At 40.7% G+C, this 21,674-nt stretch overlaps 1 protein-coding gene across 11 annotated transcripts in view; it reads left to right on the top strand.

The window, feature by feature from the left end:
* LOC147375761 (guanylate-binding protein 2-like) overlaps positions 1-21,674 on the top strand; it is a 167,821-nt gene that overhangs the window by 90,297 nt on the left and 55,850 nt on the right. For 2 of the 11 annotated variants that reach the window (XM_086391005.1, XM_086391007.1), the window contains 10 exons: positions 1,266-1,474; positions 1,999-2,126; positions 3,883-3,992; positions 8,280-8,476; positions 8,820-9,062; positions 11,614-11,894; positions 13,294-13,506; positions 16,323-16,425; positions 17,193-17,386; positions 18,338-18,613. The exons of 7 other annotated variants lie outside the window; for them this stretch is intronic. In XM_086391005.1, the coding sequence (XP_086247131.1) occupies positions 1,285-1,474; positions 1,999-2,126; positions 3,883-3,992; positions 8,280-8,476; positions 8,820-9,062; positions 11,614-11,894; positions 13,294-13,506; positions 16,323-16,425; positions 17,193-17,386; positions 18,338-18,442 (1,764 nt within the window). In that variant the 5' untranslated portion in view covers positions 1,266-1,284 and the 3' untranslated portion in view covers positions 18,443-18,613. Of the gene's footprint in view, positions 1-1,265; positions 1,475-1,998; positions 2,127-3,882; positions 3,993-8,279; positions 8,477-8,819; positions 9,063-11,613; positions 11,895-13,293; positions 13,507-16,322; positions 16,426-17,192; positions 17,387-18,337; positions 18,614-21,674 lie in introns of those variants that run through there. 2 more of the 11 variants (XM_086391006.1, XM_086391008.1) reach the window with 2 other exon arrangements.

Here is a 21,674-nt window from a genome sequence, read left to right as displayed (position 1 = left end):
TCCCAGGTTCCTCTATCCATGGGATTTTCTGGGCAAGAATACTGGAGTAGGTTACCATTTCCTTCTCCCGGATCTTTCCGACCCAGGGTTTGAACCTGCCTTTCCTTCTTAGCAGGCGGATTCTTTACTTCTGAGCCACAAGGGAATGATAGTAAAGTACTAAACCCGACAGAATAAAATAAAATAAATATCTATGAGTCTATACTGATACAACTAAATAATTAAAGGAGGGAAAAAAATAGAGAAGAAGGGATAGCTCTTGTTTGAAGTAGAACCTCAGCTAATGTTGAAGGAATGGTGAAGTACAAATGACCTACAGTCAAGCACCACAGTAATAACTGTTACAAGCAGGAATCATTATTAGTGGATGCTAAAATCAGTACTGAAAAAATGATATGAAACTTTGAGGAGAATATATCTGCAATCTCAAAAATATATCCCCCCATGTTAACCTTTTTAATTACAAGGAGGTAACTGTAACTTTACAGTGGAGAAATCTGGCAGGCAACACCTAAACTAAGTGAGCAGAGTTAACATTACAGCACCAGAGTATGTTCTCTAGACATTATGAAACCTTTGATATGATACACCGAGACTGGCAGAACATCACAACCATGGCATTCTTGCCAAAAAAGGGAAAAATATAACCTCAATATAATTATGAGGAACCATAAGAAAAACCCAAACAGAGGGATATTTTGCAAAATGACAGGCCAATACTCTTCTAACATGACAATGTCATGAGAGACAAAATAAAAATGAAGAACTGCCAATGATGAGAGAAGACTAAGCAAAGGTAATGAGTGAATGTGACAAAGGATCCTGAATTGCATCCTGGATCAGAAAAGGACACTAGGAACAAAAGGTAAGTGAGGACAAAAACAACTAGGACAAAAGGAAAACTGATGACATGGGGAAAAGTGTGTAGCTTAGTTAATAGTATTGTTTCAATATGAAAGTCCTCTTTCAATCATTGTCTGTGGTTACATAAGATATTAATAACAGGATAGCTGGGGAAATGGCATATGGAAGTTCTCTGTATCCAATGTATGCTTTTGTGTAAGGGTAACCTCCTTCAAAATAAAGTTATTTTTAAAGAGACCCAGTGAGCTAGTCTATAGGACAAGCTTAAAGAGGCCATTGGGCTTTTTAAAACACATAAGGAAAAAAGTTCAAGAAGAAAACCAAATTTTGGTCCTAACTGTAAAGTTCTCACTCAGCTCACTGACTAAATGTTGCTTTCCATACCATCTTTTCCCTTGAAGATCAGAGGGCACCCTGGACATGGCCTCAGAGATCCACATGCCAGGCCCAGAGTGCCTCATTAAGAATATTAATGGGCCACTGCTGGTTAATCCAGAAGCCCTGAAGATCCTGTCTGCCATCAGGCAGCCTGTTGTGGTGGTGGCTATCGTGGGCCTCTACCGCACAGGCAAGTCCTACCTGATGAACAAGCTGGCTGGGAAGAACAAGGGTGAGTGACGTAGGCAGAGCCCAGCCAAGTCCCTTCTGTTCACTCACACTCCCAGCGTGCAGCATGGTGATGTGAGGAGGGGAAGGGAGAGACCTGGGAGGGATATTGAAAGCTAATTTTCATTTTAGTGATGGGCTTCTAGCATTCATTCTGTGCTGGATGTTAAGAGTAGACTCTTTCTTCCCACTTTGCCTTAACTTTCTCTTTAAAGTATAAATGTGTCTTTCTGAAAGGAGTACAGTAGTTATAAATAAAACTAACACAGATAATAATAAACAATAAAACATCTACTAACATGTATGTGGATTAACATCAAGCTTATAGTGATCTCTAAGGTAATACAAAAATTTCAGTTTGTACTGAATGTTCTCAATTCTCTCTTTTTCTCATAATTAAGATCAATATTGATTATGCTTTCATTTATTTCTTTAAACCTTGACTTTATTACCTAATGTCTCAATTTCCAGATCCAATCTACCTGCTATTAAAAATCCATCCTCTATTTTCCCCATGCCCCCTTGCAGGCTTCTCTCTGGGCTCCACGGTGCAGTCTCACACGAAGGGCATCTGGATGTGGTGTGTGCCTCATCCCAAGAAGCCAGACCATACTCTGGTTCTGCTTGATACCGAGGGCCTGGGGGATGTGGAGAAGGTAAAGAAATAAATCTTCTAATCCTGTTTATGTCAAATCAGTAGCCCTTCTCTCACTATCACTTCCCACCCTTTGAATTGTGCTTCAAACATATACTATTAATGTATTTTTTTTTATTTTATTACTTGTTTGTGCTCAAGATTTGACCTCAAATGCAATATGAAGCAATCCAAAGTGAGCTTTATGTGAGAGCACTAAACACTAAGTATGAGAACAATAGGCTAATTTAAGAATTGTTGCATATCTTGGCCACACATATAAGCGTTGAGAGTGGTCAGTAAGGCCCACTGATATTTTTGTAACCCATAAAATAATGCCTGATGACTTTTTAAGTCATTTCCTTTCATATTGTAGGAAAATGTTCTAATAAAGCTATGGAAGGTGCATCTAAACCTAACTAGAAGTTTATAAACATGTCTGATTTGTCAGAGTGGGAATCCAGAAAGATGGTGGAAACAGAGTTCTCCGCAGCTGTAAGATTAGTGAGAGAAGCAGAGTATAAGACCTGATAACAACAGCTTTGTTCATAAAGGATCATATATTACTACTCTTCAGTTCAGTTCAGTTCAGTTCAGTCACTCAGTCATGTCCTACTCTTTTCGACCCCGTGAATTGCAGCACGCCAGGCCTCCCTGTCCATCACCATCTCCTGGAGTTCACTCAGACTCATGTCCATCGAGTCAGTGATGCCATCCAGCCATCTCATCCTCTATCGTCCCCTTCTCCTCCTGCCCCCAATCCCTCCTAGCATCAGAGTCTTTTCCAAAGGGTCAACTCTCTTCATGAGGTGGCCAAAGTACTGGAGTTTCAGCTTTAGCATCATTCCTTCCAAAGAAATCCCACGGCTGATCTCCTTCAGAATGGACTGGTTGGATCTCCTTGCAGTACAAGGGACTCTCAAGAGTCTTCTCCAACACCACAGTTCAAAAGCATCCATTCTTCGGCGCTCAGCCTTCTTCACAGTCCAACTCTCACATCCATACATGACCACAGGAAAAACCATAGCCTTGACTAGACGGACCTTTGTTGGCAAAGTAATGTCTCTGCTTTTCAATATGCTATCTAGGTTGGTCATAACTTTCCTTCCAAGGAAGAAGTGTCTTTTAATTTCATGGCTGCAGTCACCATCTGCAGTGATTTTGGAGCCCCAAAAAATAAAGTCTGACACCATTTCCACTGTTTCCCCATCTATTTCCCATGAAGTGATGGGACCGGATGCCATGATCTTCATTTTCTGAATGTTGAGCTTTAAGCCAACTTTTTCACTCTCCACTTTCACTTTCATCAAGAGGCTTTTTTGTTCCTCTTCACTTTCTGCCATAAGGGTGGTGTCATCTGCATATCTGAGGTTATTGATATTTCTCCTGGCAATCTTGATTCCAGCTTGTGTTTCTTCCAGTCCAGCGTTTCTCATGATGTACGGGTACATTTTAACTACTGTTTAAAAGGTGCTTCATCATGATATGTCATGGGAATAGAAGGTCATAATCTCAGTTCAGGAGATAGGTTTGAATTCTATTACCTGATCAAGTGCTTATTTGCTTTACACTCTCATATGCAGTTATATAAAGTCTTATTTAAATTTCACTACACCATTGATTTTATGTTTTTAAAATCATATACAGATGGATAAAACTTTGCATAGGGAAATGATTAATGTGTTTCCAGATAGAGACAGCTGGGTTCAGAGTCTGTCCATCTGAACTGGAATCATGTGCTCTTAGTTACTTGGCGTGGCTTCTCCAATGACTTCTAGGGAGACAACCAGAATGACTCCTGGATCTTTGCCCTGGCGGTTCTCCTGAGCAGCACCTTTGTATACAACAGCATAGGAACCATCAATCAGCAGGCCATGGACCAACTACAGTATCCTTTTTGTGGACTAGACAACATAAAATCTAGAAAAGAACAGCTTCATTTTATCAACAATTACACTGGTGGTCCACTGCAGAAGAATTCAGGAATCCCCTTCTTAATGAACCCCATTATGTTTATGCTCACCATACCTGTTTACCTCAATCACCACCAGAAGCCCAAGCCTTTCTGATCACACATCATCCTCAGACACTTAGCTGCACAAGATTCTGTATGCCTTCTATCTGAGTTAATATTTTTGGGTCACAATCTCCTCAGGAGCTTCCTATGTGTAATCTGAAGCTGACCCCAGTCCCTAGATACCATGTATGAGTGTGTGTGCTAAGTCGATCAGTCATGTCTGATTGTTTGTGATTCTATGGACTGTAGCCCACCAGGCTCGTTTGTCGAAGGGATTCTCCAGGCAATAATTCTGGAGTGGATTGCCGTGCCCTCCTCCAGAGGGTCTTACTAATCCTGGTACCCTTACTAACCCTGGTACCCTGGTACCCTTACTAACACTGGTACCACCTGGGAAGCTCACCCAGACAGTAAGGAGAGACAAAAGAGGATGGCAGATCACTTGAGATTGGCAGGTGGGAGGTTTAATAAGCAAGGGAATTTACTTAGGTATGCTTTCTTAGCAGAGAAAGCCATGGCACCCCACTCCAGTACTCTTGCCTGGAAAATCCTATGGACAGAGGAGCCTGGTAGGCTGCAGTCCATGGGGTTGTGAAGAGTCAGACACAACTGAGCGACTTCACTTTCACTTTTCATTTTCATGCATTGGAGAAGGAAATGGCAACCCACTCCAGTGATCTTGCCTGGAGAATCCCAGGGATGGGGGAGCCTGGTGGGCTGCCGTCTGTGGGGTCGCACAGAGTCGGACACGACTGAAGCGACTTAGCAGCAGTAGCAACAGCATGCTTTCTTAGGTGACTGGAAGATTAACAGATTTCCACACCCACCCACCAAATTTTAAAGGTCTCTATAGACGCCTAAACTGGACCTGGTGAGTACACAGTCCAGATGGTCTTAGCACCACATTACTATCTCAAGGAGGCTGTGTCCGTGTGCGGCTTCCAGCATGGGGAAGGCAAGTGCAATGCATATTCCAAAGATGGAGAAGAGGGTGAGCATACTTCAATTGCCTGGGTCCACCTCAGGGGACAAAACTGCAGTCATATTTGATCACCTCCCCCTACAAATATCCATTGACAAACCCTCGGTATCCTCTAAAACTCAAGTTCTCATTCAGCTTCTACTTGGCCTTTAAGTATGGTGGTTCTTTGATTCTTTGGCTTCTATTCTTCTTTTCTTAGTCCCTAGTCCATCTCATCCAGCCTCAGACTTTCACTAGCACCTTTATGTCAGTTACCATGACATTTGTATAAGCAATCATGACCACCACTCTCAGGTACAAAATTGTGTATCTAGTTGATTACAAGTCTCCATTTAGATGTGTAAGAAACATCTCAAACTTAACATGCAAAAATAACACAAAAGTCTTAAATATTTAAGTGACTATAATGAATTGAATATTATCATGCTTCTGGCACTACTAAAGTAGAAATACATGGGGGATTCTTTTTTTAAAAATTAATATATTTTAATTGGAGGATAATTACTTTACAATGTTGTGACAGTTTTTGCCATACATTGACATTAATCAGCCATGGTTACACATGTGTCCCCCTATCCTGAACCCCCGTTCCCTCCTCCCTCCCCACCCCATCCCTCTGCATTATCCCAGAGCACCAGCTTTGGTTGTCCTGCTACATGCATCGAATTGCACTGACCATCTATTTTACCTATAGTAATATACATGTTTCAATGCTATTCTTTCAAATCATCCCACCCTGGCCTTCTCCCACAGACTCCAAAAGTCTGTTCTTTACATCTGTTTCTCTTTTGCTGCCCTCCGTATAGGATCATCATTACCATCTTTCTAAATTCCACATATATGCAATAATATACAGTATTTGTGTTTCTCTTTCTGACTACTTCACTCTGTATAATAGGCTCCTGTTTTATTCACCTCATTAGAACTGACTCAAATGTGTTCCTTTTTATAGCTGAGTAATATTCCATTGAGTATATGTACTGCAACTTCCTTATCCATTCATCTGCCAATGAACATCTAGGTTGCTTCCATATCCCAGTTATTGTAAATAGTGCTGCAATGAACATTGGGGTACATGTGTCTCTTTCAATTTGGGTTTCTTTGGGGGTGTATGCCCAGCAGTGAGATCGCTGGGTCATACGGCATGTCTATTCCCAGTTTTTTAAGGAAACTCCACACTGTTCTCCATAGTGGCTGTACCAGTTTGCATTCCCACCAACAGTGTAAAAGGGTTCCCTTTTCTCCACACCCTCTCTAGCATTTATTGTTTGTGGACATTTTGATGATGGCCATTCTGACTGGCATGAGATGATACCTCATTGTGGTTTTGATTTGCATTTGTCTAATAATGAGTGATGTTGAGCATCTTTTCATGTGTTTATTAACCGTCTATATGTCTTCTTTGGAGAAATCTCTGTTTAATTCTTTTGCCTACTTTTTGACTGGATTGTTTGCTTTTTCTGTATTGAGCTGCATGACCTTCTTGAATATTTTGGAGATTAAATGTTTGTCAGCTGTTTCATTTGCTATTATTTTATCCCATTCTGAAGGCTGTCTTTTCACCTTGCTTATAGTTTCCTTCATTGTGCAAAAGCTTTTAAGTTATAAGTCCCATTTGTTTATTTTTGGTTTTATTTCCATTACTCTGGGAGGTGGGTCATAGAAGATCTTGCTGTGATTTATGTTATCGAATGTTCTTCCTATGTTTTCCTCTAAGAGTTTATAGTTTATAGTTTCCTCTATAGAGTTTTATAGTTTCTGGTCTTACACTTATATCTTTAATCCATTTCGAGTTTATTTTTGTGTATGGTGTTAGAAAGTGTTCTAGTTTCATTCTTTTATGTGTGGTTGAGCAGTTTTCCCAGCACTTAAAGAGACTATCTTTTCTCCATTGTATATTTTTGCTTCCTTTGTCAAAGATAAGCTGTCCATACATGTGTGGAATTATCTCTGGAAAAGTCTTAAATTTTTGACCAAAAGTACTCCTTCAACATCGCAGTAAATTTCCATAGCACTCATAGAGATTTTTGGATCAAAAGCTTAGTATTCATCCTAGACAATTCCTTTCTTTATATCCTACAAACTATCGCTTGCAGTCTGGTCAGCTCCCCTGTCATAGGTATTTGCCCAGGCTGGCTAATTCCCACCACTTCTTCAATGGTAATTTCAGTTTAAGCTTCCATCTTCTCACCTCCAGGTTATCTTTTTAACTGCCTAAGCTTCTCTTTCTCTTCTCTCTTGCCTCTCCTAGGTACAGCACCTGCCAGTTTTTGTTTTAAAAACAAACATTAGGTCATATTTCCCTCTCAATTTAAAGCTTCTCAGTGGCTTCCTATTAAATTAAGATTAAAATTCAAACACTTTCTGTGGCCTACAGTGCCTACATAGTCTGGACCTTAGCTATTCTAAGGCTTCTTCCCTAGCCACGCTGGCCTCCCTGCTGTATGTTAGACACACTCAGTGGTTTCCCCTCTGAGGTTTTGCAGGAGCTATTTCCTCTGCCAGGAAGGTTTCTCCAGTGGATTAGTACATGGAAGCCTCTCTCAGTTCATTTAGATTTCTGCACAATGATCACCTCAGAATGAATTTACCTGAACCACCATATAAACCAGCACCATGCACAGATACACAGTTATTCTCTAAAGTTTAGCTGAGGTTCATTTTTCTTCAAGGCAACTATTATCAGTATCTCAGGTTTATTATATTTTTGTTTACTTGTTTATCATCTGTCCCCCTCTCCAGAATGTGTGTGTGTGTGTGTGTGTTAGTCACTCAGTCGTGTCCTACTCTTTGCGACCCCATAGACTGTAGCCAGCCAGGCTCCTCTGGCCATGGAATTCTCCAGGCAATAATACTGGAGTGGGTTGCCATTCCACTCTCCAGGGAATCTTCCTAACCCAGTAATCATACCTGGGTCTCCTGCAATGCAGGCAGATTCTTTACTTTCTGAGCCACTAGGGAAGCCCTCACTAGAATGTAGATGGTAGCATTTTCTCACTCATTGCAATGTTATTTGTCCCTAGGACAATTCCTGGTTTATAGTAATTGCTCAATAAATGTTTGTGGAATGAATGAATGAGCTAATTAAGAAAAATTATTTTAGATAAGCTTTGGGGAACAGTATAGCATAAAAGGTGCTACTCCTTTTCTGCAGTTTTCCTATGTTAGCATCCCAGCTATGTGACAGAGCTGACACGTCGAATCAGGGCAAAATCCTCGCCTGATAAACATGAGGTCCAAGACTCAGCCAACTTTGTGAGCTTTTTTCCAGACTTTGTGTGGACTCTGAGAGATTTCTCCCTGGAGCTGGAAGCAGATGGACAAGCCATCACTGCTGATGAGTACCTGGAGAATTCACTGAAGCTAAAACAAGGTTACTGGGACTCATGGTTGGCAAACAAAAAAAGAGAAAACAGTATCAGAATGACCATTTCAATGCAGATGCTGAAAATTATAATTTTATAACTTTGTTGTCCTGGCTGCTCTATTAGAAGAAATGAAATGTTTCTTAGATAAATCAGTGCAATCTAATTTTAAGTTACTTCCTTCTTGGAGAAGGAAAGAAATTTCATTTCTCTACCCCTTTAATTATTGGGTCTGATCCATGATTAGTTCATTTTTACCTCTTTATATAGGATTTGTGCAAATTACAAAGTTGAAGGGTATATATTTGAAGTAGCCTGAAGATGTAAAACCTCTAACTTTCTTTCCTCTAGGAAATGATAAAAAAACTAAAAACTTTAATGAACCTCGGTTATGTATCCGAAAGTTCTTCCCAGAGAAAAAGTGCTTCATCTTTGATCGGCCTGCTCCTAGGAAGTACCTCATCCACCTGGAGCAGCTACAAGAGGAAGATTTGAACCCTGAATTCAGAGAACAAGTTGCAGACTTCTGCTTCTACATCCTCAGCCATTCCAAGGCCAAGACTCTCTCAGGCGGTATCACAGTCAATGGGCCTCGTGAGTCCCTCTTACTCTCTTTCCTTACCTGGACTTTCCTACAGCCATTATGGACAACAGAATTGGGAGGCATGAGGATTACTTCTGACAAATACAGAGTCTAATGATGCCAAGGAAAACACACTGCAAGGGTCACATTGTGAATTTTACATATGAACTAAAACTATTTCTGATATTATCTAATATTCACATGAGTCAGATGAATAAAGAAAAAGACCTAGAATCTAATCCTGGTGTAGTAAGCTTCTCCACCAACTTCTCAACTCCATTTTTATGAAATTCCTTCCAGGAGAGGTGTATTATTGACAAAGTCAGGAAAAGGCAAATATTCCATGTATGTGAGGCTTTGCTTCTCACCTTAACACAATTCTCTTGTTAATCAATGCAAAAATGTGTGATTAGGCACTCTGATTAGGAGTGCCTGCCATGTACCAACCACTGGGCATAATCCTCATTCCAACCTGATGGGAACAAAAGGTACTTAAACAATTTATGTAAACCTAATGATTAAACACTGATAAGTACAGGGAACCATACCTGAAAGGACCTGCGGGTGACTTCAAGGAGGTTAAAGTCTGAGCCCAGTGAAAAGATCTTGAGGAATGACAGGCAAAGAGGTAAAGATATGTAATTTATGTTTCATACAGTCCTTCAGAATGTTTTATAGATAACATGCTAGAGGGATGTGCATGAAGCAACAAGAAGATGAATGGTACTTGAAATATTTTATAATAAATGGTGACTATGTAGGCTAAGATAGTAGCAATAGAGACTGTCAAAATTAACAGAATCCTCACATATTTTGAATATCAAATCGATAAATTTTGATGATGGAAGGCATGTGGGTGTGTGGAAGTAATGATATGGCAGTGTTAAGCTTAACTCCAGGATTCTGAGCTTAAGCAACTACTTGAACAGATGTTATTTACTAAAAGAAATATCCAGAATAGTTTTCCAGAATGGATGAAGTTGTTTAGATCTGGATTATTTAGTATTGATTTTCCTTCCTGCCAATGCAGGAGGCAATGAGAGACTTGAGTTCAACCACTTGGGTTGGGAAGATCCCCTGGTGGAGGAAATGGCAACCCACACCAGTATTCTTGCCTAGAGAATCCCATGGACAGAGGACTCTGGCAGGGTCCAGTCCATAGGGTCACAAAAAGTCAGACATGACTGAAGTGACTTAGCACACATGCATATAAGTGATATCATATGATATTTGTCTTTCACTGTTTGATTATTTCATTTAGTGTGATAATCTCTAGGCCCATTTATATTGCTGCAAAGCACATTATTTCATTTTTATGGCTGGGTAATATTCCATTATATATATGTACCATATCTTCTTTATCCATTCATTGTTGATGGACATTTGGTTGCTTCTATGTCCTGACTGGGGCTTCCCTGGTGGCTCAGTGGTAAAGAATCAACTTGCAATGTGGGAGACCTAGGTTTGATCCCTGAGTCAGGAAGATTCCCCTGGAGGAGGGTACAGCAACCCATTCCAGTATTCATGTCTGGAGAATCCCAAGGACAGAGGGGTCTTGTGGGCTACAATCCATAGGGTCGCAAAGTCAGACATGACTAAAGTGACTGAGCATGCATGCATGTCCTGACTATTATAAATAGTGCTTCTATTAAGATTGGTGTGCATGCATCTTTTCATATAATAGTTTTCTCTGTATATATGCCCAAGATTAGGATTTCAGGGTCATAAGAGGACTCTATTTTTCATTTTTTAGGGAACCTCCATAATGTTCTCCATAGTGACTGCATCAATTTATATTCCCACCAACAGTGTATGAGGGCCACCTTTTCTTCACACCCTCTCCAGCATTTGCTATTTGTAGACCTTTGAACAATGGCATTCTGACCAGTATGAGGTGATAGCTTATTGTAGTAAAGAACTAGTAGTTGTAGGGCCACAAACCACTCCAGTTTTCCCAAGGCTGCGATTTCCTGGTATGTAAGACTTTCAGTGTTAAAACCAGAATTCCCTGGAAAACTTGGATGAATTGATCACACTGCATGGAATTCTGATGAAAGAATATCTAGGAAAACTCCCTTATTTAGGCCAGAAACAGAACTAGTGAGATGCATCACATGTACACTTACATTTACACACACATGTGCTTGTGTACATTAAAATGTCTCCTTGACCTTTATATTACTTAGAATTGAGAAAGGAAGAGGAATTCATTAAAAAAAGAAGGGAGATTCAGGAAGGCTAAGAAAAGATTAAGACTTACCATCTTGTCTGCAAAATATCCTTACTCTAACCCATTCATTCCAATAGCTTCCATTTAGGTGAAGGAAGAAGGAGGAAAGGGAAGCTTTGAACTATTCTGAACCTAGAGGGTAGCAAAATATCCCATCACAATTCTTCTTAAAAATTCTTAAAACTACTGTTTGTAACACTGGAAAAGCATAAAAAGTGCACTATCAGTTGACTCAGAATGATTAAATTTGCATGCTCAGGACTAAACTAACACAGCTTGTTCCTCTGTCTCACCAACTCTTAGTCACTGTTTTTTTAAATTCCCTTTCATAGGACTAGAGAGCCTGGTGCTGACCTATGTCAATTCCATCAACAGTGGGGATCTGCCCTGCTTGGAGAGTGCAGTCCTGGCCTTGGCCGAGATCGAGAACTTGGCTGCAGTGCAAAAGGCCATTGCCCACTATGACCAGCAGATGGGCCAGAAGCTGAAGTTGCCCACGGAAACCCTCCAGGAACTGCTGGACCTGCACAGGGCCACTGAGAAAGAGGCCATTGAAGTCTTCATGAAGAACTCTTTCAAGGATGTGGACCAAGTGTTTCAGAAAAAATTAGGGGTATGTTTGCTATTCTGGTTAATGAGAGGAAGAAAAATCTGGGCCTTTCTCTTTTTTGTTTTTAATTGGAAGATAATTGCTTTACAATATTGTATTGGTTTCTTCCATACAACAATGTGAATAAGCCTTTCTTGCTATAAGTAGTCCTCCCAGACCCAAGGATAGCAGCCCTCAGTTATATGTACTCATTTGCACTCTTTACTAAAAGAACAGACTATTCTTAGCCTTAGTCCTGGAAACTATGGTACCATGACCAACTATGGTTATTAAAAATATCCTCATCTATTAATCTCTACCCTATAGATGTCATATTTTAATCAAACAAGTAAACTGTAACACTGTATTTATGTAAGATTATTTTAATTTATTTTTTAATTTAGAGTTAGTCAAAGACACAGTGCTTTCATATTCCCTGCTAATAACATAGAAGGATTCGCTTCTTTGTGAAAACCCTAAAAACTTTTTGTGTTTAATGTAAAGCAACAATAAATATTCAGAAAGACAAGAAGGAGAAATCAATCATTAGCATGCTATTTGAGGACTCAAGTCTGAGTTCTTCCAAATTGAGGAAGGATTGTTGTATGACAAATTATCATTTGACAGATGACAATTCCTTCCCTGACTTGTAGGGCAGAATTTTACAAATCATACCTTCCTGCTTTCACAGGTTCTGATGAAACTAAATAGTGAAGGTCAGCAGGCTTTGGATGTCTTTCTAGACCAAAGAAACATGCAAATTCTCTTCTATAATTGAATGTAGGTAAAAAGTGCTGCTCTGTAGGCTTTCTCCATACAGACATTAACTGCAGTACAATCTCCATTACCTTCTTTAGCCTTTTATTGAGAAAATATGCAAAAGTACTATTATTTTAAAGAACATACCACTAATCATTGACCCTTTGAGCACTTATAAAGAAGTCACTGGGCTTAACACTTTATACCACTGCATATAATCCTGACAGGGAATCTATGAGATAGATACAATTTCCTGTGTTTTACCAACAAAGACATCTCATTTCATGAAGATTGAGTGCCACTAAGTCACAAATTGGCAGAACCAGGAACTTCCTGCAGGCCTATCATACTGGACAATTGTGTGGTAAACTATTAGGAACTTAAAAAGAGAACTTTCAAATGAGCAGTGTTTATGCTTTGAGAATCATTCTCTGAAGCTAAAAAACCATAGCAAAAAAAGCTTCAGATAAACACAAGGAGAAGTAGATGCATTTTTTAAACCAGCATTCTATTGAAGAGTTGTCTAGAATCTCCCAACATGGTGAGGGCTGTGTTATATTTATGTGCCACATTCTCTGCAGGAGAAGCATTTCCCAGTAATCCACATTGGTTCACGTTCTCATCATTGCTTACGGTGCCATTTGTGCTATTTTTCACCTCACAGGACAAGTTAGAAGCAAAGCGAGATGACTTTTGTAAACAAAACATGAAAGCATCCTCAGATTACTGCATGGCTTTAATTCAGGACATTTTTCATCCTCTATATGAAGATGTGAAGCAGGGAAAATTTTCTAAACCAGGAGGTTATTATTTATTTATTAAGAAGATGAATGAGCTGAAGAATAAGTACCACCAGGTCCCCAGAAAGGGGGTACAGGTAAAGTACAAACTGATCACCTTTTCTGGGGCCTCGCTGAAGTGACTCTTTCAAACTACAGTGGGAACAACAAAAATGCAATGGGTAAATGGTGCCTGTGGCTTTCAAGACTATTCACTGGTTTACTCAGTAGGACAGACTACCATGAGGTGAAGAGCTGATTCATTCCATGGTAGTGCTTCTTGGAGGCACAGATGGGAGCCCTCAAAAACTCTTGCAGAATTTATTCAATAGTTTAGTCACTCTATCATCCAACAATTCTCTACTCAGGCCTAACAATATGTCTATAACTGGGATTGCTGCTGCTGCTGCTAAGTTGCTTCAGTCGTGTCCGACTCTGTGTGACCCCATAGACAGCAACCCACCAGGCTCCCCCGTCCCTGGGATTCTCCAGGCAAGAACACTGGAGTGGGTTGCCATTTCCTTATCCAGTGCATGAAAGCAAAAAGTGAAAGTGAGGTCTCTCAGTTGTGTCCGACTCTTCGCCACCCCATGGACTGCAGCCTACCAGGCTCCTCTGTCCATGGGATTTTCCAGGCAAGAGTACTGGAGTGGGGTACCATTGCCTTCTCCAATAACTGGGATTCAGTTAAGTTCAGTCACTCAGTCATGTCCTACTCTTTTCGACCCCATGAATCACAGCACACCAGGCCTCCCTGTCCATCACCAACTCCTGGAGTTCACTCCGACTCACGTCCGTCGAGTCTGTGAGACCATCCAGCCATCTCATCTGCTGTCATCCCCTTCTCCTCCTGCCTCCAATCCGTCCCAGCATCAGGATCTTTTCCAATGAGTCAACTCTTCGCATGAGGTGGCCAAAGTACTGGAGTTTCAGCTTTAGCATTATTCCCTCCAAAGAACACCCAGGGCTGATCTCCTTTAGAATGGACTGGTTGGATCTCCTTGCAGTCCAAGGGACTCTCAAGAGTCTTCTCCAACACCACAGTTCAATAGCATCAATTCTTCGGTGCTCAGCTTTCTTCACAGTCGAATTCTCACATCCATACTTGACTACTAGAAAAACCGTAGCCTTGACTAGACAGAGCTTTGTTGGCAAAGTAATGTCTCTGCTTTTCAATATGCTATCTATGTTGGTCATAACTTTTCTTCCAAGGAGTAAGCTGGGATTAGTGCAGTTTAAAAACAAGCAAGTTCTTTCAAAGTATTCATCAGCAATCAACAAAGTATAGCTTACAAAAAATCTAATAATAATAACAGTTCACATATAGACCTTATTTTGTGTTAGGAAACAAATGGGTTTAACTCATTCAATCCTCACAAAAGCACTATGAAGTATCAATGTCCTCATTTTATAAATAAGAAAACTGAAGGAAGTAAAATAACTCACCTAAGATGTACAGGTAATAAGTGGTAGAGCTAAAATGGAAACACTAATAGGAAACTCTGGGCTCATAAGTATGCTTCTGTGCCAGTATACTCAGGTTATATCAGTTAGAATTAAGTTTGGGCACATATTATTTAAAAAAAAGCAAGAGTGTCTTAACACAGAAGTTTCTTTCTCTCTTATATACAAGAAGTAAGGCAGAGGGGTCCAGGCTGCTATGACAATTCCACAATCATGCTGCTCCCAGACTCCCTTCTGTTCTGCTCAAGCACCTTAGCACCCAGCCTCCATCTTCAAGGTCAATTCATGGTGTAAGATGGCTGTTGGAGTTTCACCCATTCCTTCCATATTACAGATGGGAAGAAAGGGGGAAAACAGAAGAGTAAAAGGTCTCTGGATCAACTCTCTTTAAGGCTTTTGCATAAGTGGTATTAGCCAAATTTTAATCATATGGCCACCTCCAGCTATCAGAGAGGTTGACTAAAAAAATTCAGTGTGTTATCATGGCCTATGATGTGCCCTGATTGGAAAAAAAATGGGTTCTATTACTAAGAACAAAGGGGAGAAAAATATTAGGGTGACTCTAGAAGCTGCTTTTGCAGAGATAAAAATCGCCCTGAAGAAAAATAAAGTAGGGTACAGGCCTAGGGGAGGAAGGGAACATGGTCCTATTTTATATGTAGGATTTTAGAGAGGGCCTCTCTGGTGAGATGCTGTTTCAACAGTCTTCAAGGAAGTCAGGAAGTAAGCCAAGCAATCATCTAGAAGAAGATAATTTCAAACAACAGAAAACCCCAGAAGGATGAATTGGTTTATGTCCAACAAATGTGGCAAGAGGGCAATGAGCAAAGAAAGAGATGGCAGGAGGTGAGGTCAGAGAGATGTTCAAGGCCAGAGGCTAACTAGGTAGTATCCTGGAGGGCCCTGAGAGCAGTTTCAGTTTTACTTGAAAAGAGCTGGAAAATCAGCAGAGGATTTGGTGCACCAGAGTGAAGTAATCCTTCTTAAAGTGATACGATGCTAGCTGCTCTCAGGAAATCAGACTGTAGGGGAGCAAGAGTAGAAGGAAGTAGGGAGACCAATTATGATGCTAATACCATGGTCCAGGCAAGAAGAGATACTATCTTGGACTGGTGTGTTTGGGAGAAATAGGTTGCAACTGATGGGCTCTTGCTGGTTTTATTTTGAATCCAAAGCAAATACCATTAGCTGATGTAAAGAACAGCCATAAGTTTTGTAATCCATACAATTAGAAGATCAGCTTTACTGATTACATTTCTAACATTGGGGTGACTGAGAATGAAGCAAATTTGAGGGTGGATCTAGAGTTGGGTTTTAAGCCAGTTTGAAATAGTATTCATTAATAAATTCTAAGATGGGTAAAATGAAATTGAATTGAAATATGTATTGCTAGGTTTTCCTTTAACCCATAGTCTCTATTTCCTAATTTTAACTTGGTCTGCATCAATAGACAGAAGAGACACTGAGGAAATATTTGGATTCCAAAGAGGGTGTGGCTGATGCACTTCTACAGACTGATCAGTTGCTGACAGAAAAGGAGAAAGAGATTGAAGGTGAGAACAGCTGAAAACACTCTGCTGCTGCTAAGTTGCTCCAGTCGTGTCCAACTCTGTGTCACCCCATATATGGCAGCCCACCAGGCTCCCCTGTCCCTGGGATTCTCCAGGAAAGAACACTGGAGTGGGTTGCCATTTCCTTCTCCAATGCAAGAAAGTGAAAAGTGAAAGTGAAGTCTCTCAGTGTCCGACTCTTTGTGACCCCATGGACTGTAGCCTACCAGGCTCCTCCGTCCTCAGGATTTTCCAGGCAAGAGGACTGGAGTGGGGTGCCATTGCCTTCTCTGTGAAAACACTGTAGATAGTTAGAAAGCCCCAGAAATGTTAATGTTAGCCACATTCATCCACCTGAAATATTACTATAGTGCAAAAAATAGCAAGTATATTTCATATTTTTAAAGGATTCTTTACTTATCCAATATTTATATTCATCTGTCTTCTGATTTATTCTTGTTGTTTAGTCACTAATTTGTGTCCAACTCTCTTGCAACCCCGTGGACTGTAGCCTGCCAGGCTCCTCTGCCCATGCGATTCTCCAGGCAAGAACACTGGAGTGGGTTGCCATGCCCTCCTCCAGGGGATCTCCACCAAGGGATCAAACTCACATCTCCTGCATTGGCAGTCAGATTCTGATTGTTCAGTGCAAAAATGAACACAAGAGGCTTTCTTCATGAGATAAGCAAACAAGTAAAAAGGGTGAAAGCAGAAATAAAGCTATAAAAAATTAAGATTCTCATATTTCTCTGCTTATTTTTCTTCTTAAGTGGAACGTATGAAGTCTGAAGCTGCAGAAGCTGCAAACAAAATGTTAGAGGAAATGCAAAAGAAGAGTGAACAGATGATGCAAGAAAAAGAAGCGAGTTATCAGGAACATGTGAAGCAACTGACTGAGAAGATGGAAAAGGAGAGGGCCCAGTTAACAGCAGACCAAGAGAGGGTTCTAGCCCTTAAACTTCAGGTATTCAATTGTAGCATCTCCATTCTATCTTCCACTGTGCTGAATCAAAAGCTCTTAGAAGTTAGAGCATTATATCAGTTTAAGGACTGTTCTAGCCCAAGCACTAGTAGACACTTCATTTCCTTACTGCTTCTACCCCTAACCATCTCTGGTTATTGAAGTCTATCTTGTTGTTTAGTTGCTAAGTGGTGCCCGACCCCTTTTGGACCCCATGGACTCTAGCCTACCAGACTCCTCTGTCCATGGGATTTTCCAGACAAGAATACTGGAGTGGGTTGCCGTTTCCTTCTCCAGGGGATCTTCCCGACCCAGGTCTCCTGCATTTCAGGCAGATTCTCTACCATCTGAGCCACCAGGAGATTCCATATCATACAATGAACCACATACCCAGGCTGCTAGTTTCTTCCTGATCTCTGGGCTGTTCTCCAACTCTATGCTGAGTCGGGATGTCTACCCTGTAATAGAGCATGGACCAGTGTAGGCTTTACCTCCTGAACTTATTTCTGTTATCTCTGCTACAAAAATTTGGAGACTTGTACTAAATTCCCTGAACAAACACCTCCTGTGATTCTGAATTTTGTAGTATCCTTCCTATGGTGTCCCTTCATCTTCCTTGCCTTCTTGGATATATATTTGGGAGTTCATGTGATATACAGCTGAGATAGAACAGGACAGTTTTTCTTTAAAGACTGTTGTTTCACGTTGAAGGAGGTAAAAAATTAATTCTAGGGGTCACTAATATTTTAGAAACCACAAGAGAAGAATATTTCTGAAGCTAAATAAATCCCAGAAAAAGTTTGATAGTAGACTCAAGAAAGAGGGATATAATGAAATTAAAGGAAGAAGAGATTTCAAAAAGAAGTTTCACAACCCATGAGGGATTAATATAGATATATTTAGCAAATGTGGGAAGTGTTTTAAGTTGTATTCAGTCTCCACTTTCCCTTTTAGGAACAGGGACGACTTCTCCGTGAGGGATTCCAAAAGGAAAGCATGAAACTTCAGGAAGAGATTGTAGCCCTCCAGAAGATACCACCACCATGTAATATTCTCTAAAAACCTAAGGACCATAATTTCCTAACCAGCTTCTATCTGTTAAGAACAAGTTAAATGAGCAACTTCAAGATGTCAAACAATTGCCACTAATGTTGAAGTCATAAGATGCATTTTCATTGAGACTTAAAGTTTGCAAAGATGAAATAAAATGTGAAGGCAGTGTTTAACCTACAGAAGAATTCAATTCATGATTAAATATAGTATAAATGACTAATATGATACCTCAGTAGAACCTATGTTTGAAATCATGCATATTGATTCTAGAGAGAATTTTAATTGTGTAATTGGGATACACTTACATCGAATTTGGGGATATCAGAGGTGTTCTATTCAGTGTAGACTGTTTCCCCACACATAAACCACCCCTCTAGATAGTCTCAGCTCCAAGGTCTTACTCAAGGATTTACTTTGGTACTGGGATGGAGTTGGAGTGTTGTATACACAGGAAAAGTCTGACAGGAGTGTACAAAGTCACGAAGCACAGTTAAGCTCAGTTAAGCACAGTTAAGTGGTCTCTAGGTCACATGGCGGCTTCCAATAAGGGAGACCTGGAACATTTAACTTCAGGGTGCAGACAGTGTTTAATTCTCCATTGGGTGGAGGCTGCATTGCCATGGTCACTGAAGGGATTCCTGAACACTGGTAGGGGCAGTACTTGCACCTGTGTGAAATGGATATATGAGTGGATGTTCAACCTTCTTTGTCTAGAGAATCCCTCTAGATAATCACTGCCCCATTTCTAGGCCACAAAATGTCTCTCTATTTTACTCTTCTTTTCTTAGTTCCCCTCACCCACAGTTCCAAGAATAACTTCTACAATCACAAAAAGGAAAATTTAGCTCAAAATTCCTTTCTATTCCTCTGAGAATCATAACTATAATTCTTCAAAACATTACCTAACTCCATTTTTCTTTCTTCCTGTTTGCTATGACATCACAGGCTGGGAGCCACTCAAGGCAAATATCTAGCTAGTATGGAAGGACAAAAAACAATAAAAATAAAAATAATTCATTAATACAAAAAATATTCAGTTCAGTTCAGTTCAATCACTCATTCATGTCCGACTCTTTGTGACCTCATGAATTGCAGCACGTCAGGCTTCCCTGTCCATCACCAACTCCCGGAGTTCACTCAGACTCACGTCCATCGAGTCAGTGATGCCATCCAGCCATCTCATCCTCTGTCATCCCCTTCTCCTCCTGCCTCCAATCCCTCCCAGCATCAGAGTCTTTTCCAATGAGTCAACTCTTCTCATGAGGTGGCCAAAGTACTGGAGTTTCAGCTTTAGCATCATTCCTTCCAAAGAAATCCCACGGCTGATCTCCTTTAGAATGGACTGGTTGGATCTCCTTGCAGTCCAAGGGACTCTCAAGAGTCTTCTCCAACACCACAGTTCAAAAGCATCAATTCTTTGGTGCTCAGCCTCCTTCACAGTCCAACTCTCACATCCATACATGACCACAGGAAAAACCATAGCCTTGACTAGACGGACCTTTGTTGGCAAAGTAATGTCTCTACTTTTGAATATGCTATCTAGGTTGGTCATAACTTTATTAACCTACCACTATTGTCTTAGGACATGTATCACTTAAGGTTCTCACTGCAAAAAACAGTATCTTCTCAGTAACTTAAAAGGAAAATGACTTTTAAGGCTGGTAGGTAGCAGACAGATTCTCCAAGATGGTAAGGGAGTCAAACTCTACTGATCTTTCACCAAGAATAATATCAACCACACAGGAAGGCATCTCATCCATTACCAGAGAAAACAGCACATCCATTACCACCTGGTACAGTGATCTCCAGATCACAAGTCAGATGCTCTACCAATGTCAGCTCTAAGTATTGGATGCTTCCACCTTTACATCTGAAGTAAATAAACCCCCCATGAAAAGTTGCATTGAGGGTTGCTATGTCTCCATCTTGGGCTTCCCTAGTGGCTCAGCTGGTAAAGAATTCGCCTGCAATGCAGGACACCTGGGTTCAATCCCTAGGTTGGGAAGGTCCCTTGGAGAAGGGAATATCTACCCACTCCAGTATTATGGCCTGGAGAATTCCATGGAATGTATAGTCCATGGGATCCAGGATAGGGCAACTCACTCCAGTATTCTTGCCTGGAAAATCCTATAGATGGAGGAGCCTGGAAGTCTACAGTCCATGGGGGTGACAAAGAGTTGGGTACGACTGAGTGACTTCACTTCACTTCATGTCTTCATCTCAATCTCACAGAAGTGTACCTGCTTGGCAGAAAATAAATCATATGCCTCCCCACTGGAATCTAGAAATGAGAGCTGTCTCCCTTCCACGTGGGAAACTATAGTCTCATAATGTGAGCCATTTCCATCCATGTTAGTGTCAATTGATTCTTCTAGGTAGATTTCTGGAGATACACACTATGTTAGAAATAATGATAATAACCCAATAGTATTATCACATACATCACATACAATGTGATTTTTAAATTTTTTTCTTTACCATGATCTCAATATTCTTTTTAACTTTTCCTCTGTTGTTTTGTACATAATGCCTTATATTTCATGTACAAATCCCACTTGGTTGTATTATATGTATTATTCTTTGTAGACATTACTGTATTCAATTTGCTAATATTTTGTTGAGAATTTTGGCATCTTTATTCCTGAGAAATGTTTGTGTGATTTTCTTGTAATGCCTTTGCATAGCTTTGGTGTTAACGTAATGTTGATCTGACAGAATGAGCCAGTAATATTTCTCTGCTTCTATTTTCTAAAGGTGATTATGTAAAATTCACATGATTTCTTCTTTAAATGTTGGGTAGAATCCACCATTGAACTCATCTGAACATGGTGCTTTTTGCTTTGAGAAGGACCGTGCAGAAGCATGGCCAAGAGGAGCTACCCCTAGCCCAAGGTCAGGGGAGGTGGCCGAGAGAAGCTCCCCATGCCTGAGGTCAGGGGTGGTGGCTGAGAGGAGCAACCCTACTTCCAAGGAGTGGTGGCTGCGTGGTCGCAGGAGGGCCAAGAGGAGCTACTCCAAGTCCAAGGTCAGGAGGGTGGCCGTGAGGACATACCCCTCGTCCAAGGTAAGGAGCAGCAGCTGTGCTTTGCTGGAGCAGCCGTGAACAGATACCCCATGTCCAAGGTAAGAGAAACCCAAGTAAGATGATAGGTGTTGCAAGAGGGCATCAGAGGGCAGACACACTGAAACCATATACACAGAAAGTAGTCAGTCCAATCACATGGACCACAGCCTAGTC

This window comes from Bos grunniens, chromosome 3 (assembly GCF_055505025.1).
Source record: "Bos grunniens cultivar Pamir isolate PY7600 chromosome 3, Bosgru_T2T1.0, whole genome shotgun sequence".
Classification (NCBI taxonomy): domain Eukaryota; kingdom Metazoa; phylum Chordata; class Mammalia; order Artiodactyla; family Bovidae; genus Bos; species Bos grunniens.
The sequence above is the reverse complement of the archived record's forward strand: the minus strand, read 5'-3'. Positions and strand labels throughout refer to the sequence as shown.